The sequence below is a fragment of the Glycine soja genome, chromosome 5 (genome assembly GCF_004193775.1).
Source record: "Glycine soja cultivar W05 chromosome 5, ASM419377v2, whole genome shotgun sequence".
NCBI classification, from domain to species: domain Eukaryota; kingdom Viridiplantae; phylum Streptophyta; class Magnoliopsida; order Fabales; family Fabaceae; genus Glycine; species Glycine soja.
In genome coordinates, this window is record NC_041006.1 from 40,605,816 (window position 1) to 40,624,870 (window position 19,055).

The 19,055-nt window shown below is 34.9% G+C and overlaps 1 protein-coding gene and 1 pseudogene across 2 annotated transcripts; both read right to left on the reverse strand.

Moving 5' to 3' along the window:
* Positions 1 to 9,739: 9,739 nt before the first annotated feature.
* On the reverse strand, positions 9,740 to 12,127 carry LOC114413338 (annotated as a pseudogene).
* A 2,639-nt stretch (positions 12,128 to 14,766) lies between these two features.
* Positions 14,767 to 15,568, reverse strand: LOC114413339. Of its 2 annotated transcripts, XM_028377678.1 has the most exons (2): positions 15,463 to 15,568; positions 14,767 to 15,321 (listed from the first exon to the last, which is right to left on the reverse strand). In XM_028377678.1, the coding sequence occupies exons 1-2, from the start codon at positions 15,501 to 15,503 to the stop codon at positions 14,883 to 14,885; spliced, it is 480 nt and encodes a 159-aa protein (XP_028233479.1). In that variant the 5' UTR covers positions 15,504 to 15,568; the 3' UTR covers positions 14,767 to 14,882. The 2 variants fall into 2 exon arrangements, with proteins under 2 accessions (XP_028233479.1, XP_028233478.1); XM_028377677.1 differs by having other exon boundaries at positions 14,767 to 15,568.
* Positions 15,569 to 19,055: the final 3,487 nt, after the last annotated feature.

Consider the following 19,055-nt stretch of genomic DNA (forward strand, 5'->3'; position numbering starts at 1 on the left):
ATAAATAAAGTTGATTTTTTATAAAGAAAATTGTGTATATTTTGACCGAAAAAAATACGTGTTCGACATGATTTACAGATCATGGCCAGAACACGAGGTTTAGGTCGTGCCATAGGTAGAGTTGTAGGCAGAGATAGAGCTGCTGACGAGCATGCTGGCGATGTTCCCGAGAGGCGTAGGCCTACTGCCTCAGCCCGTAGGCTACGCGTTCATCAGATGACTACGGAGGGACGTGATATGGCTGAGGACGTCGCTGACATGACTGATGATGTCCCTGAGCAGCCTACGGAGGCACCTGAGATGCGTGCGGACGCACAGGGTGCTGATAGTGGTGAGGGGTCAGATGGTGATGATGCTGCAGAGGGATTCCCTGGTGGTCCACGTGACCCGTCAGTGCTCACATAATTTGCCGAGCATGTTGCACATGCCGTGTGGAGTGGACAGGTATTTTAATTTGTTAATTATTTGTCATTGTTTATTTATTTGTTTATGATTAATTTTTTTTAATAATTGTATAATTTGTACTTCAAATCAGGAACGTCCTGATTTGAAGTTAGTGTCACATGGGAGGAAGCTGACACTGATTGGGAGGCCAGTGCCTGAGATTGAAGGCCTGGTGGCTGCCACAGGATTAAGTCCACTGATAGATTGTTCAGTTATTACTGGCGATCCTGGACTTATATCCGCATTTGTGGAGAGGTGGCACAGTGAGACTAGCACCTTCCACCTTCCAGTAGGAGAGCTGACGATCACATTGGATGATGTGTCGTCCATTCTACATTTGCCCATCACTGGCGCCTTGCACAGTTTCCACGCTCTTTCTACGGAGGAGGCCAGATTCTTGCTCACGGAGTTGCTGGAAGTGTCTGCGGAGGAGGCCAGAGCCGAGACAGCACTCACACGTGGAGCATATGTACGATTAGGATGGGTTCGTGACATTTATGAGACCAGATGTCAGGCCCGGCGGTGGATTGTCGCAGCTCGCGCTTATTTGCTGCACCTTGTCGGTTGCACTCTTTTTGCTAATAAGAGTGCAACATACGTGCATGTGGTCCACCTTGACGCTTTCCGGGACCTCGCTCATAGTGGTGGTTACGCTTGGGGGGTTGCCGCGCTGGTTCATATGTACGACCAGTTAGATGAGGCTTGTAGGACCACCACCCGACAGCTTGCGGGGTACTTGACGCTATTTCAGGTAAATTTTGTGTTTATTAATATGTTAGGTTCGATTATGATTTAAACATGTTTTTATGTTATGTTAACCTCAATTATTGTGTAGTGCTGGATCTATGAGCACTTCCCTAGTGTGCATCAGTGCGTGACTGACGACACATACCAGGAGACGTCCCCACGTGCTTCCCGGTGGTTGACGTCGAAGGCGCACATGAAGGGCATCACAGGAGCACCCTACAGGGCACGTTGTGATGGTTTGACCGTCACAGATGTGTCCTGGTTGCCGTACACGGAGCATCGGGGTGTTAGGGCGTTTCAGGAGATTTCATCGTTCCAGGGTCAGCTCAGATGGGGTCCTATGATCGTCGCAGTTCGACCGGAGAAGGTGGTACGCCAGTTCGGTTACATCCAGATCATCCCTCCGCCGCCTGTTAGTGCACGATTGTCACAAGATCAGATAGATGACAGGTGGATGGAGTTTGCGGATCACTTACTACCTGCGGGTCAGCCTTGTTTAGTGCCTGGGCAGGTATCTGCGGATTACATTGAGTGGTTTTTCCGCATATCTCACCCTTTCATGACACCGACCCAGGCAGCTGACCAGCAGAGGGATGCACCAGCTGCAGACCCTGAGGACTACATACAGCCGCCCAGCCCCCAGGTTCCAGTGGCATTTGACCCCCCTCCATATGTGGTAAGATTATTTGCGCGTTTAATGTTTTATGAGTTGTTGTTTATTTTGAATTTCATAATAAATGTTTTTACTGACTTTGACAGGATGATTACGAGGGATATGAGGCGATTGCACAGAGGTTGGAGCGTGTGCTCAACCTTAGGATAGTCACTGCAGGCACAGAGTTATATGACATTATGCAGGACTGCCTGACGATCGCGAGAGGGGGACCCAGTGCTGATGGGACGGTCAGGGCTCGTCAGAGACGCCGCACGGACCATTGATCATTGTATTTATTTTGTTGTGTTGTAGTTGACATGAATATTTGTAATTATTACAGTTTTTGTTTAATATAGTTGACGTGTTTTGCACAGTTTATTATTTTATAATATAGTTTGTTATTCCGATTGTTTGTGGTCCTTAAGCGAAGTTTACGGTTGTTTTAAATTTATTTTTAAAAAAAGGGAACCTAGAATCATGAGTTTTGTTTGTAAGAATTACATAAAAAATAAAAGTTTTTAAAATGATTAATAATTCATAAGTGAACCCTTTTTCCATGTTCAAGTACCCATGTTTGTAAGAATTACATAAATGAACCCTTTTTCCATGTTTGTAAGAATTACATAAAAAACATAAGTTTTTAGAATCATGAGTTTTGTTTGTAAGAATTACATAAATGAATCTTTTTTCCATGTTCAAGTACCCATGTTTGGGATTTTTTTGCGTGGGTGTGTCTGTGCCCTGAGACAATGGAGAGCGGCCATTTCTCATGTTTGGACGTCAAAGAATCCAAAAAAAATAGTCCCGCTCCCCAGTTCCGTCAACTAACACGTCAAAACAAAGCCTCAAAATCCAAAAAAATAGGAAATGAACCCTTTTTCCATGTTCAAGTACCCATGTTTGGGATTTTTTTGCGTGGGTGTGCCTGTGCCCTGAGACAATGGAGGGCGGCCATTTCTCATGTTTGGACGTCAAAGAATCCAAAAAAAATAGTCCCGTTCCCCAGTTCCGTCAACTAACACGTCAAAACAAAGTCTCAAAATCCAAAAAACTACGAAATGAACCCTTTTAACAATTAAATTTTTGGACCACTGAAACAACGCATTCAACTTTATTATGGGAATTAAACACGCCGTAAACATATAAAGGTTACATCAACAAAAAAACAAAAAATTAAACATGACATTCAGTTGTTTAGCGACGTCCCACTGACCTCGTCTTCAACATATTTAGTAAAGACAGCTAAAATTTCTATTGGTCCATATTTTTTCCAGTAGTTAGATTGTACTAACACCTTCAGCAGTTCTTCGTTGGTGATCAGCTCATTTATTTCATATTTTATAACCGTATCTGAATACTCAAACCGAGCTGGTTGGCGGAAAAACAATCGTCTTACCGTTTGTGATTCGTGAATTCCAAGAGGGGGGATCCCTTTAGGTGCAACTTGCTTGATTAAATTCTTCAGTTCATCGATGGTACATGTTGAAGGAATTTGAAATTTCTTAGGATTTTTTCCTGTGAACGCGCAACCAACAAATTTGTTCTGCGGTGGCATGTTCCATTTGCCGTTGTAATACAGGATCGCGTCATGAATACGAGGCATAGTGCGTTCAAGTAAGTTTATTATTCCATCTGGTGTTCTTCCAACGGTGCATAATAACTCAATCGGACCAACACAAGAAAATTGATCATTACACATTAACATTGTGTTGACATCGTCATCATTTATCAATTTGATACACTCAAAGCAAATTTGGTTACATGTATCGGTGAATGGCTTCCGGTAGTGAATTTCATCCAAAAATTGTTTGTCGGATAGCTGAAGGGTATTGTGTATTCTGGTTTTTAGGCTTGCAAAATCACACCTATTTGGTACTCGAATGGGCACCGGAGTTGAAGTTTGGAAGTAAACCCCAGTATCATTGTGAATAATCGATCCATTTGGATAAATGAAAGCCAACCTTGAGTTGACAATCGTCTGACTGCTAGTTTCTCCTAGAAATGCCATAGTTTGTGTATCAGTTGGGAGATTATTTGAAAGCAAGATAATGTGTGATTTAGTAGCCTAGTCTGCCATATATATAGATGGTTGTGACCGAGCCTTTGTTTAACTTTGTTTACAAAAAAATAGACACGCGTAAATGTGTAGTCAAGTCAGCCAATGTGTTGTCGCTAATGTGTAGTCAAGTCAACCAATGTGTTGTTGAGCGACTGCTAGTTTCAAAATGTGTACTGAAGTCAACCAATGTGTTGTCACGCTCAAACTGTAACACGCATGCATGTCATTATGTGTTGTCAATTATGACAATGATGTATGCTGTACGCGTAAATGATTTTTGTTGGACCAACAATTTCCTTGCTTAACCAAACGAGTAGTTGATAATATTAATTGGTTAGTGACGGGTTACAACGAATTATATCGCATAATGAATACAAATAAATAAACAATGAATGTTTAGTCTTCATTTAGGTCTACATAGTGTGTTTTGAATGACATCAAGCTTGTGTATTCCTGCATTCTACTAATATATGGAATTGCCCATTGCTTTGCCTGAGAATAACAATTGGTTGACCACAACAGCGCTGGGGGCGGCAACGGACAATGGTCTTTCAAATAAACCTGTTGTACATGAACAAACATTATATCATGCGCTGACCGTGCCAAACGAACAAGCGAAGTCATTGCATAATTGTTACACTAACTATATTCAATGTACCTGAACAAAATGATTTCCAAACACGTGACCGACACATATGATGCGGTGGCCAGAAGAGTCAGGTGGTGGTTGACTTCTAAGAGGGAAAAATGTCATGCTTTGTTGTTGGGACAACGATACAAGGATTACGTTATACCGTGAAGCAATCACATATCCCATGTCTGTTATATCCATCCACTTGTCCACACTAACCTGAATGAACCAAACATACACATGTAAGTAATTTAAACATTGTTATTAAAAAAAATTAACCTAAAAACATACCTTTGAAAATCCATCAACAAGTAGGGACAACTTTAATTGTTCAAATCTCTCTGTGCCACCGAAGAGGTTCATGTACTCATGCGACCACCTGCCAAGTTCTTTAAGCAATTCATTACGCACTAACGGCCACGAATCTTCCCCCATACCTAATAAAGCGCCAATGGACCGATATCCACAGTTACCGTCCGCTTTCACATCCACAACGTCACGAATGAAACCTTGAAAGAATGACGCAAATTGATCCAACATCGGGATGATCCTTGTTGGCTGACGCGGTTGAGAACATGATGCACTTCGTTTCACTGGAGAGTTGCTGCTTTGAACAGAATGAAAAGCATCAACATACTCCCAGTAAGACGGATCACGCTTTATGGATGTTTGACTTCTTTTCATCGGTTTCTTCGGTGCACCTTTAGTGTTCACCTTTGATGGAGGAGGGCACATAGAGTTATGATCAGGGTATGCGATTTCTCGAAGTTTACTCTTCAGATTTACTTTGCCAGCCACATCAAGTTCATCAAACCTTTTAGATATGACCTCTATTTCTTCCTTGATGGTGACTTCCGTCTCACATAACCCTTGGTCTGAAAAGCAAAGTCTCCTCCAAAAAAGATGGACTGACTCCAATGGGATGCTGCTAGCAGTATACCTAGAAAGCTCACATGCACAAGGAAGCCCGTGCGTGCTTCTCATCACACAACCACAAGAAGAGAGATTGTTGCCGAGATAACGTAGACGGTCAATCTCAGAAGCAATCTGATTTAAAGCATCCCTCGAAACCATCCCAAGAAGCCTCTTGTATAAGGTTTTTTTATATACATGGCCAACCACATGCGTACTGGTTTCAAAGGATGCTTTAATTTCAACGTGTTGCAGCGTGATCATGTTGTTCATGGCATCCCAAACACTACATAGGTCTCCAACGCTATTTTGTAGTACTCTTTTGAGAGCCCAATGAGCTGATTCAACCCTACATTTAAAATACACAACAAACATGAAAATATACAACAATTAAATACCATTTAATATTAATCGTTACTAACAAATAAAATCAGTTGTTAATACCTGTTTGTTGTTGTGTTGCCTAGGTGCATGACCTTATTCGTCCATGCTGTAATAAATTTTTCCTTGTGGGGGATAATCCATGTGTCGTTAACATAGTCAACGAACATCGGCCAAGGCGAACAAGCAACTTGAAACTTCTGATATGACTCATGGAACTCGTATTCGGACGGACAATCAACCAAAGTACCCCAGTTATCCATTACATAGTCCCACGCATTTTTTTCCCCGATTAAAGATTTGCACTTCGCCTTCACATTCTTATCGATATGAAACCTGCACAACAAATTAGTAGACTCGGGAAACACAGTTTTCACTGCATTCATCAGTGCTAGGTCTCTGTCAGTGACAATAACAAGAGGGAGGCGATCGTGTCTTAAAAATAGGCCTCGAAATCGTTCCAAAGCCCATACAATATTATTAACACGCTCAGCCTCCAGATATGCAAACCCAGCAGAGAATGTCATCGCCGTTGGTGTCACTCCAACAAAGTCAAGTAGTGGGAGTCTGTACCTGTTTGTTTTGTAGGTACTGTCTATAAAAAACACCAGATGACATGCATTGCATAACTTTACTGCATCTGGGTGACACCAAAACAGATCACGCACCACAACTTCATCCTTCAATCTATGCCAATGAATGTATTGATCACGTTCGAGAAGCTTCATCAGATGCTGCATTTCGGTATCAGCTCCTCTTATTGAAGAACGATATGCACTTCTTGCATTGTAAATTTGCTTTATCGTGGTGTAACTGTCGGCATTGTGTTCCTTCAACGTTAGCAAGATGTTTTTCGGTTTCACCATCGACTTTGTCATATCAGCAATAATTTTCTTTTCTTCCTTAGTCAATCGCCCGGCGTATGGATGTCCAACTAAGGACTTCGCCAATTCATGATTATGAATCCCACAGATCAACTTCACCATCCAACCTTCCCCTCCACGCACTGGTTTCCCACGAAGCCTGAAGGGACAACCACATTTCCTACTCCCGGTGTCTTTTCTAACGAATTCTTTATTTCTACACTTGTACGTACCACTCCTTTCACACCCAATTAACACAAATGAACTTCTTCCTCTGCTACCGGTCTCTGTGTCAGATCTCATAATCACTGCAACAAATCCATTTTCATGGGCAACTGTTCGAGCCCATTGCAAAACATCATCTCGAGTAGCGAATACCTACAACGCAACCCTAACACATTAATTTTCGTACAAACCATCAATTCAACCAATGACTCAAATTATCTATGATTACCTGAGATGTATTAAAAGCATTTGAACAATCGACATGTCGTTCATTCACTCCACATTCTTCTTGATTATCATAATCATAATCCATATGAACTTCTTGTGACATCGCAAAGTCATACCTCCATTGATCTTCGTCCATCTTAAAGACATATGCATCATACACAAGTACATTCAAATTATCATATAACCACATCCAAAAATTTACTACACCTTAAATAACAAACATATTAATAGGACATATGCATCATACACGACTATATTAAAATTATCACTATATTCTAAATTTATAACTACATTATTTACTTAAACTAAACTTATCACTATAATAAACAACTAATAAAACATTTTTGTACCATTATACATTTAAGTTACCTAAATCATTTAATATTATACCATTATACCTAATTAAATCAATAATCCACAACATATATAAACCAGAAATAAAAAAAATTATAAAACAGAAATATATATATATATATATATATATATACCATTATAAAACAAAAAAAATTATAATCCACAATATATATCATTATACCTAATTAAACCAATAATTCATTATTAACTAACAGAAATATATATAAAACAGAAATTAAAAAAATTATAAAACAGAAATTAAAATAAATTAGTAATAATTTAACATTCCGGAAGAAGGTTTTCCGGAAGTTACGAAGGCCAATTCCAGAAGAAGTGCTTCCGGAAGTAGTTTCCGGAAGAACTTCTTCCGCAATTGGCCTTCACCACTTCCGGATGAAGGTCTTCCGGAAGTTACGAAGGCCAATTCCGGAAGAAGTGCTTCCGGAAACTACTTCCGGAAGACCTTCTTCCGGAATTGGGCTTCGTAAATTCCGGAAGACCTTCTTCCGGAAGTTAAGAAGCCCAATTCCGGAAGAAGGTCTTCCGGAAGCACTTCTTCCGGAATTGGCCTTCGTAACTTCCGGAAGACCTTCATCCGGAAGTGGTCATTCCGGACCTTCCTCCTTCTGTGCCTAAAATTTCTTCCGGATACATTTTTTACTGTTTTTCTTCTCTAAAAGCTAACCGGAAAACGAAATAAACGCGTACCTCCGACAAAATAGGAACAACAACCACTAATAAAACTTCAAATACGGAACACGGGACCACCAAATCTTCAAATACTTCACTTCACGGGACCACCAACAGACTGCTGAAGGGACCACCACCGAAACAACAGCAAACGGAAGAAACAAACAAAGCAAACGAAAGAAGAAACAAAGCAAACGGAAGAAGAAACAAAGCAAACGGAAGAAGAAACAAAGAAAGCGCAGTAAAACACAGCCTGAAGACGTTAATTTAAAGAAATTTACACAAGGGCAAAATCGTCATTACATACGCATTAAAAAAAAAAACTAACTTCCGGAAGAAGCTTCTTCCGGAAGACAATGGAATTCTTCCGGAAGAAGCTTCTTCCGGAAACATTCCGGATGACGTTCTTCCGGAAATTGTCTGTGAGTATTTCCGGAAGACACAAATTAATCTTCCGGAAGAACCTTCTTCCGGAAGAATAATTGCTGAAGGGCAGTTTCGCCACTTCACTGTTTGCTGGGTGCCCCAGCAATAATGCTGGGTGCACGTAGCAACTCCCCTAAGTTAATATCATTAAATAACTATATTTTTTAATCTTGCAGATCAAGCGTATTAATTTAAAACAATTACGAAACTGTTCAAAAAGCACTTTATTCTCGTAAGGTTCATCTACAGGGGGTGAATCAAAGCCTAAGATTAAGCCAAGGAGCATAGTCAATGGACAACAAGTAAATATTCTTGTATTACCCTTTGTTAATCTGGAGGGATGGATGAAGGAAGCTAGAAGTTATTGGTTCAAGGATGCAAGGTGTGGCTATTTTTTCAAGGTAAGTTAATAAGGGATAGAAAAAATCATATGCCATTTGTAAGGTGCCCTTACTTTTACTTTTCGAGAGTTTATTTTTTTTGTTTATTTTAAGTTATAATTTTTTATTTATGTGTATTTATGATTTTTTTCCAGTTTGTCATATGAATAATAAAATATTTTATGAATATTAATTTTTAAGAATATCATTTTCTGGAAAAAAATCTTTTGAATTTAAAGATTTCTTTTAATTTTTTTCCAGACTTTAAAAAGATAACAATTTTTTATTGATCCAACCAATCATTGAATTGAGTTTAAAATATTAACAAAATCAAAAACATTTTTTTGAAGACTTAAAAAATATGGACTTAAAAAATATGAAAAAATATGACAATTTTTCAATAGTCCAACCTAATAATCAATTGAATTAATGGATTGGGTTGAAATTGAACGAAATAAAAAAAATAATCAAATCCAACTTAATTAAGTTTAATGAAATTGTATTAAAAAATAAATAAAATTTAATCTAACCCGAATTAGATACACCCCTACCCCTAGTACCATTACACCATGGATAGGACTCGTGTAGAAGCACAAAAATAACTCATTAAGTGAGACATAATAATGAAACAAGGAACAGGATCACCTCGCAGAACTCAGCTAGCTAACAAAATTTTCCAAACATGAGAAACAAAAAAAAGGAAAAATAAATGAGTAAGTAATGTGTTAAAATACATGATAAAAAGTATAGCAAAAATATATTATATAAATAATACTAATATAATTTGAACAAGAAAGTGAGAGACGCATCGGACTCAGAAAAAAGATACTAATTAATTAACACAAGAAACCTAGGTAGCATTCATATACATATAGAAACTTTTTTATGGTTCTATGTTTTGATTTGGATGAATCACTCAGTCTTGACATCAGGAGATTGGATTGAAGAGGGATAGAAGAATTTCTTGACTCCAGTGGTGTCTAATATCTTCTTGCTAGGGGCTTCCCTCGCTGTTGTTCTTGTTGATTCAGTCATATACATCATTCTGAAGCTCCACTCCACCAGCTCTGGGCACAACAGTTTGAGTAAATACGTCACTTTGAACCACGCAGGCACTGTGAGGTACCCTATCAACCCTCAACGTGCCATTAACTATCGCTTTGGCGCACCCACTCACTAACCTGCTGCATCATATATCATTCATGTTCACCACCTTTGATTGCTCACAAATATATAATCTTAGTTAATGACATGGGTGGCATGGCATGTAATTCTAAAAAGAATCTACATTAATAAAATGAAAAAGTTAAGATTGATGATTTTGCTTACATCTCGCAAATCTAGGTCCACGACCACCTTGCCTTCTGCTAACCGGGTGTCACGATTGTTATGCCTACATCGGACCCAACTTCCACCCTTAATGTTTCATACATACTCACTAAAGCTGCTTTGCTAGCCTGTGTATGAATAAGCAACATGAACATCAATTGTTGCAAGCAGAGATAAATTCTACCTCATTTACTTAACATCTATGCATCACTTACATTATACAGGTTTCTTCTGGGTGCAGGCATCAAGAATCAGCTGAGGACATGGCCACGATTTTGCCTCTACTCTTTTTGAGGTGAGGTAAAGCAAAAAAAATAAATGCAGAAATTAACTTGACAGCAAGGAAGCTCATAGCTGAAGACTCAATTTGTCCTAACCAAACTCAAGTGGCTGCTCATAAACTCATAATAGCTGATTAATTTACCTGTACCTAAGAAATTAATCCTGTAAAATGGCAGAGCTTTTATATGTGTGTATATGAATAGAGATATAAGGTTGGTTGAGTGACTAACAAAGAAGTGAGGCGGATTCAATGCTCAGCTAACAAAAACTAACCATTAAGGTTTGCCCATAAAAAAAAATGTGTATATATGAAAAAATAAATGTCTCACCAAAAGTTCAAATGGAGCTACAACAAAATTAACAATGTAGTCCCAGACCAGCAAATTAAAGAACATGAAAGAATTTATGGAAAAGAGAAAGCAAAAAGGAATAAAATATGCATAACTAGCTAGCTACAGAGGAAAGAATGAATTTATGATTAAATATGACCAATTAATTACCATTATAGGTCTCTACTTGGTGATATCATCTGCTTCTTCAAACAAGGTGGCAAAGCTGATTGCAGCACTATTTACCAGATGATCCACCGCAATATATATGCACATATATAGAAACGCAGGTTGAGACATTAATGCATTGCATTGGTTAGAATAACTCATTTAATTTTATTAATCATCTGATTACTTACGTCTTCAAAAATGGTTCACAGTTTCGTCCACCAATCGGAAGCAATCTTCAACCTTAGAGACATCCGCACGCATTATAATAACATCAGGAGATCCACAATCACGTGTTCTATCAGCCACTTCCCGTAGTACTGCAGTCTCCCTCCTGGCAGAAAGTGCCAAGCAAGCACCTCTCTTAGCATACTCGTAAGCCAAATGCTGCATAAATTATAATATAAGTAAGGTTAATGTAATTATGTAACTGCTAAAAATCTATATGTCAGATAAAAACCAATAACATTATATTTAAGCCAACTGATGATTGAATAGCAATTGAGGCACGCCTACTAAAGAACTCAAATAATTTAAGCTACTTTCTTGATTAAAGTTAGTCTTTGTACCTTAAATTATTTGTACTTTACCTAACTTTTGTCCGTTTTATTTACTTTGATCCCCTATTTTAATTCTAATTTTTGGTGCATACATATAGGATAACTTAACATCTAATATTTAACAAAAATATACTCATGTAACAAGTGCAATTAAGCCAAATTTAAAAATCATATGGGTGAAGATGATAGATTTATAGATACCTCGCCAATAACAGAGGAAGCAACAGTGATGTGAACAACTTTACCGCAACATTTTCACTGAAGATGTAATTTGTGATGTAAAGGAAGAACTTGAAGGTCCAATACGGTGGCAAGAAAAGGCAAAGGAAAAAGAAGGTGGTTATAGAAGCTACTATGTTCAGGAACTTATGAATAAGATCCATGACTAATTTGGTAGTAGCCAAGTATGGCAAAACTATCTGATGGAGAAGGATGTTGTGGAGCTGAAATGAAAATTTGGAGTTTTAAGTTATAAGCACGGAAAGGGTTAAGTGTAACAAGTAGAAAAAAGGTGTATAGGTAAGGTGGCACCTCTGCATGCTAAGTAAAGGACACGTATCTTAGAGACACAGAAACAATATCGGTGACTATTGTCTGCAGACGATACTAGTTGCATTCCAATGATCTATAATGCAAGTAAAAATGAAACTTCCTAGTTTCTAGAGTCGTTCCATTATTCCATCCATACCCGTTACCGATGTAGATAGTAGTCTGATAGTGCAACACTGCAGCGTACGTGTTTCTGTCTAAATTAATCTTCGCTGATATTAATTAATATTTTCGATTACTTTGATTCTTGTGGAAAATTCAAATGTAATAAAACTTGGGATTTCTGTGTATTAATTTTGTGTTGGCATATTTTTGTCTTGAATGATCTGGATTTAGAATTTGGCATGTTCAATGCGCGCCACACTGAGTAGATATATACACCATGCATGGTACTCAACTAGAGTAGTATTGATTCTAATTTCTAAAAATCCATCGGATAATATGAAAAAAGTATTTATTTATATTTAATTTAAAAAATATCAACTCAATTAATGCTATACGGTTCACAATTGTATAACTCTTATTATATAACTCTTAATACTTGCAAGTAACTTTGTGATTAAGAGTTATATTTCATGTTGGTATATATGAAAAAACATCTAGATCTATTAGAAAAAGTTAGTCCCTTTTTACTTAAAAAGATACTCATGTTCAACAAATAATAATAATAATAATAATATAAAAAATATGAAATCAATGATCTTTAATTTCATCTTTTATCGTTATTGTAATATTATTTCTAAGTTTTTAATAACATCATTCATTATATTTATTGTTTTTCATTTTTTCTTAAATACTTGTTGATTTTTTTCTTTCTTCTTTTTTTAACACATTACTCATATATTTATTACTTTATTTTCAATTTTTTCTGCTCTCTTAAAATATATACACTTCAAAAAATGTAAAATCATTTTTAAACATTTTCTAAGGACTATATTTCATTTAAATTATCAATTGTTGATCATTATAGTCACTTATTTGTATAACAGTAAATAAAAATTTAAATATGCAGAAATATAATTTTAAAATTAATAAGAAATTTACCTTGCATTTCATCATTCTAGAATTTAAAATAAAATATTCATAATCTTTATCATCTTTAGTCTTATTCTTATTAATTAATTATAATAAAACAAATGAATAGTAGTTATATAATTTAAAGTTTGGATGTTTGATCAATAACACAATTTACTTTTATACGTCAAAATTTTGTTAATGTATAGGAGAAAATAAATCAAATAGAAATTTATATGATTTAGATAATTTTTATTTTTAAATACTAAATAGAATCTGAATGATTTTTTTAATAAAATAACTAAATACATTTAAACTTGAAGAACCAAAATCGCACATTCATGATACTGGAAGACTAAGAGTGTAATTAAATCACCTAGAAACAATTATTCATAAGATATAACTTACAAGTATAAACAAGTCAAATTTTGGTTGCGCTGGAATTAGCGTTAGGTCTAAGGTGCTAACATAATTGCTATGCTAGATCTAATTTTGATGCCTCGCCTATCCTTTTTTTTAAAAAAAAAAAAAAGAAGAAGATAAAATCATACCTGTTTTGTTAAAACTGAAAATCACAATATCAAGCAATATGCTTTTGTATCTTTCCATGTTCTAATTCATGTTTAAGATAACCTTTGTGTTTAAGGTAGAGAAAATGCCGCGCCCCGCTATGGAAAAGGTAACCAGATTCGAACATTTTGCGAAGAAGCCTCGGCCTTCCGGTGACCTACTTTAAGGCTACAAAAGTTTATATTTTAAGAACTTGGGACATATATATATATATATATATATATATATATATATATATATATATATATATATATATATATATATATATATAGCTTGCCAGGCTTTGTACAATTATCACGTGTGGATGTTTACGTACAAGTGAGAAGTACCCAGTACTTAGTTTGCTTATCAACGAAGTATTTTTGGATGATTGCCCAGATCAAAAAACCTGAAATCTATGATAAACCATAGTATACGTATTCATTTATATGTCTGACAACCATAATGAAATCGATTGGTAACAATAGAATATAGAATGAAATTCTGATCCACATTTCATAACTCTACCCAGCGATAAGGAATTTGGATACCGCAAATATTTTTCGGTAATGAGATATAAGTAAATCATATAACTTAACTTAAAATTTTAAGTTAAAATCTTAAAAGTTAAGTTTGTATACATTTTATTTTTATTTATACGATATTCAATCTTTTTATTTGTCCATCATTTTATCTCACATTCTAACATGATAATTTAGATAATATTTTTTTATTTTTTTCTCTGTCTATTAATTAAAAAGGTGGAGGTGACTAAGGTAATTATACCCCTGAATATCCACACTTTAAAATTAGTTTATTTTATATTTTAAGAAATTTCCTTGAATATTTATATGTGAATACCCGTAAATATTTGATCATAATGGTAGAGATTCTTGTTTGTAATCTTTCTCCTCACTGCAGATAATCCAATTCCTATAAGAATAATATCTATCTCGTGATGATTATTGATTACTGTATAATTACTAATTAATTAGCTGTAAATATACTGTTTATTAGGGATTTCAATAAATATAAAACTTCTCAAATAATTTCTGATGAAAATAATATACTTGAGAACAAAAGATTTTTCCTACACTGCAGAGCTCCTTAGTAACTATCATAATGCAGAAGGCTAAGTTCAAGCCTCCTTTGCCTATTGACTCTTGCAACGAAATCATCAGCCCTTTTGTTCAATTCATAAGAAGAAGAAGGAATCAAACTTTGTTTATATCCTCCATCTAGATTCTCCTCCTCTTTGGATTCTTCTGTAGCTTTCTCAATCCCCCATTTGCCCTTAAAGTCCACACTGTTCACGTCCTCATTTTCCCCAACATGTTTCTCCAATAATGTTTTACTCTCGTTGACCTCAGGGCTTGGAATCTGAGGTTTCATAGTTTGACAGCTCTGAATGTACTCATCATAGTAAACAACACAAGTACTTGAAGAGGAATCCGAGGAAAGGATTCTGGAGTTTACTAGAAGGAAGAAAATTATGAGGTTGCCTATGATAAATAAGAGCTTTGAGCTCAATAAGAGTGGTATTAAACTTGAGATGTGCACCATGAAAAAGACCCGGAGAAGAGAACATAGATAGGGAAAGCAGAGAGTGACACAACAGAACACACTGCAAGTTAGGGCACTCAAGAAATAGAAATACAAATTATCCAGAAATTGGCGCTTCTTGTACCTGTTCATGGCTTGAATCTTCTTCATTTGTGTAGGATCCATTAGGCTCAAGTTTTGGGTTCAAAGGTACCAAGGTAGGCTACCCTGTAGAATTAATATTGGGAAGACTTTATTTTGCTGAACTAAGAGCATAAGAAATGCCAAGTTATATAGATTGAGGAAAGGGCCGGGATTAATTAATTAGTAAAATTATTCACATGCTACTTTTTCCATTAGTTGATAAGGAATATTTTAAGGACTTTTTAAAAAGCCATGGGACATGGTGGGGTGGCGTTTTATTGGTCCCTTTTTCTCCGTCACAGGCTGCCAATAAAGCTTGTTTTAGTTGTACGTGTAAATTAAGTTATTAATGATATCGTACGTTGTAGCACCTTGTATAATTAATTTGGGCTTAGCTCATGTGAATTGAACACGTTCCTTTGTGAAAACTTAAACACCATGTTTGAAAAAAAAATCTTCATTGGAGCACTTGGGTCAAATACATGTTATTTCAGTTTGATAAAAAGTATTGAGTTTGAACTCTGTGTATGCAAACTTTGTACTAATAAAATATAATCTTCATTGCTTCTCTGATTGTGATTCAACAAAAATAGCATTGTTGATTGACGTACCCTACCATTTGTAAGTTGTTTTACCCCACGGCCAACATTCCCATTAAGAAAAGAATATCATTTTGACTGCTCTCAATGGGTAACAGAATCTCCTCTAGAAAGTCTTGGTATATCTTTCTTTATTTTCTTTCTGTGGTCTTCCTGGTAGAGAAGTGGGGTAGATTTCGGTTAAAGAAGCTCTTTTAGCTTTTTCTTTTACATTTCTTCTAGCATAAGCCTCATATTGAGTGGAAAAAAAAATTTTAAGTTATAATTTTAAGCAGGGTGTAACTGTTAACAATGACAGAGAAGAATTACACATACTTAGTTTTTGTGAAGGAGAGCTGATAAGAACTCGATGGCAGTAGCTAAATCACTGTTTAATTACACTTCCCAATGGTGATTTAACAAGAGAACAATTACAGTGCGCACTATGCAAGTTTCTTTATGTTCTGCGCATGTCATCGACACAAATTTGATGATAATGATTGCTTTGTGTATTTCCATGAAGATATATAAACCCTCAATATAGTGCCAAATTTCACTTCAAAATTTTTATATTTATGATGGGTACAGAACAACAAAAATACGCTTCATAATTCGGTTAAATGATACAGCTGCGGCATGCTTACCGTTAAGTGTCAATTTTGATAAAGTAAACCAATTTGTCCCGGTTTCGATCGTAAAGTTTGGAATTGTAGATATTATGAGTATTTGGCAGATTTTTTTATCCACAAAAATTAAAAGATAAATGCCAGAGAACTTATAACATTTACGTATTTTATGAAAGTAATTTATGATTGTTTTTGCAAACTTTTGAATTTATTTATTTCAATGAATTTAATTCCTTGAAATAAACAGATAAGTAAAGATATAATTAATTTAACTTATAATTTCTCACGTTATACGTTCACTTCCTTTACAGAAATTTAAATTTTATTTTAATAAGTATTTTGGATAAACTTATCAGTTTATCTTTTTAATTTAATTATGTTATGAATTGAAGTATTATACTCATACGTGACTATAATTTCTTATTTCATATATAAACTTACTGAATAAAACCCACCCAGAATTATCAGCTTCGAGCCTGTGCATGCATGGCAAATTCACCTTTCGCGATACGAAATACAGAATCATGACTATAATCATGTGCCAAAAATCAATCAATCAATCAATGAAACCAGAAAGAGGAAGAAAACAATAAATTATGAGCAAGTGTTAGAGTATTTGCTTGATGGCTTAGTCATCTTATTAGCTTTATTAGTCAGTGCAAAGCGCCAAGGGCTCTTGGGATACGCAGGAGGCAATTTTTTTTATGGTGATCTGCAAAAGTTATCAAAAAGCATTTGAGTTGGCGGGTACTGGGACCCTTCCCTTCAAGAAAGGAAAACCATGCCAAGACCATGAGAAGAAAAGAAAACTCATTATTAGGGTATGTTGTTGGTGCGGAAGAAAAAGGTCGAAAGGAGAATATATAAATAAACTCATTTTTATGCGAGAGTTTTACAAAACGATTTAGAAAATGATAAAAAACAAAATATGAATAATGTTTTATTGTTTTTTTAAAAAAAATTACTGATAAAATGATTTTGTTCAGAAATTCTTTTAAATTAATGTAAAGAAAGATCAGTCTTAAGATAAAAAATCCATGTCATTCGATCTAAGACTAAGATGATATATATAGTGAAAATAAATTTGAAAAAAAATATATATTTTTACAAGATTTAAGGTGTATGATTTAGGGTTTAGGAGAAGAAAATGCTCACAGGCCCAATACAACATAAGTGATAATGGGATCGACCAGAATTAAAAAAAAGTGATAGAAAACAAACAAGGTAAAAATAAGTATATTTTTTAACATTTTTAGATTAAAAAGGTAAAATAAAATAACATGAAATCTATCTCGGCTTATTTAATTGAGTAGAAAAGTTATAAAAAAAAATAGTATTTTTAGTACAAAGACGTTTATGTCCTCACATAAAAAAATACATATGTATAAAAATTCAATAAATAAAAATAAAATTATTATTCAATATTATTTACACTTAAATTATAAAATATATTTTAAATTAAACAAACAGTTTCTATTTAATTATTTATAATATTTTTCATATTTTAAATAAACCTAAATTCAAAATCTTATAATATTTATTTTAGTTAAGACATAAATACTCCCCCCGTCATTTGGAGAAATATAGAATTTTTAGAGGATTTTTGTTTCTATTTATCTATTGTAAAGTTCAAAATCACATTAATTACTCTCTTATCGATCATAGTTTTATTTATCTTTTATTCTTTAATTAATTTACACATGCATTTATTGTGGAATGGAAAGAAAATGAGATAGAATAGGAAAGCTCATAATTATTTAATTAGAACAAGAAAATTTATTGTATTTTTTGGTTTCTATGAAATAAAATACTAAAATTTATTTAAAAGGCTAATTTTTCCTGATTAATATTTTTTTATACACAGACGAAAGAATTAAACCCATAACTACATGCAGGTAGAAGATAGACACCGCTAAAATGGTTACGACATTAGAATTATAGTTTACTTGGGTCTTGCTAAATTGGAAGGGACACTGTTTTGTCAAATAAATAAAAAATCCGATGATAACCAATGTATTATGACATATGAGGGAGGTCACTCATATATTTGAGGGATTTAATTCCTTTAAAATGGGAAAGTTCATGACATTAATTTGATGTAATTTAAGTTTATAAAATATTTTTATTTCTTTGATCATATAAAGTATTTTAATTTAAAATAACAATAGATGAATCATATGTTTTAATTTTACTTTTCTCTCATTGGATACTAGTGGAAAGGTAAACATTGTTATGCCTTTCTGTTTATATTTTCTTTATCAATGTAATTGACATGAAAATTAAAGTTGAATTATTAGAATGATATAGTAGTTTGTAACAGCAATTAAAAAGTAAAGAAGTCTTAATGAGAAGTTACTTGTGACTTGTGAGCCGTGCATGCATGTCTTCAT

Coding starts and splice junctions, on each gene's coding strand:
- LOC114413339 (XM_028377677.1), bottom strand. CDS start 15,503: ATGGATCCTACACAAATGAAGAAGATTCAAGCCATGAACAGGTACAAG.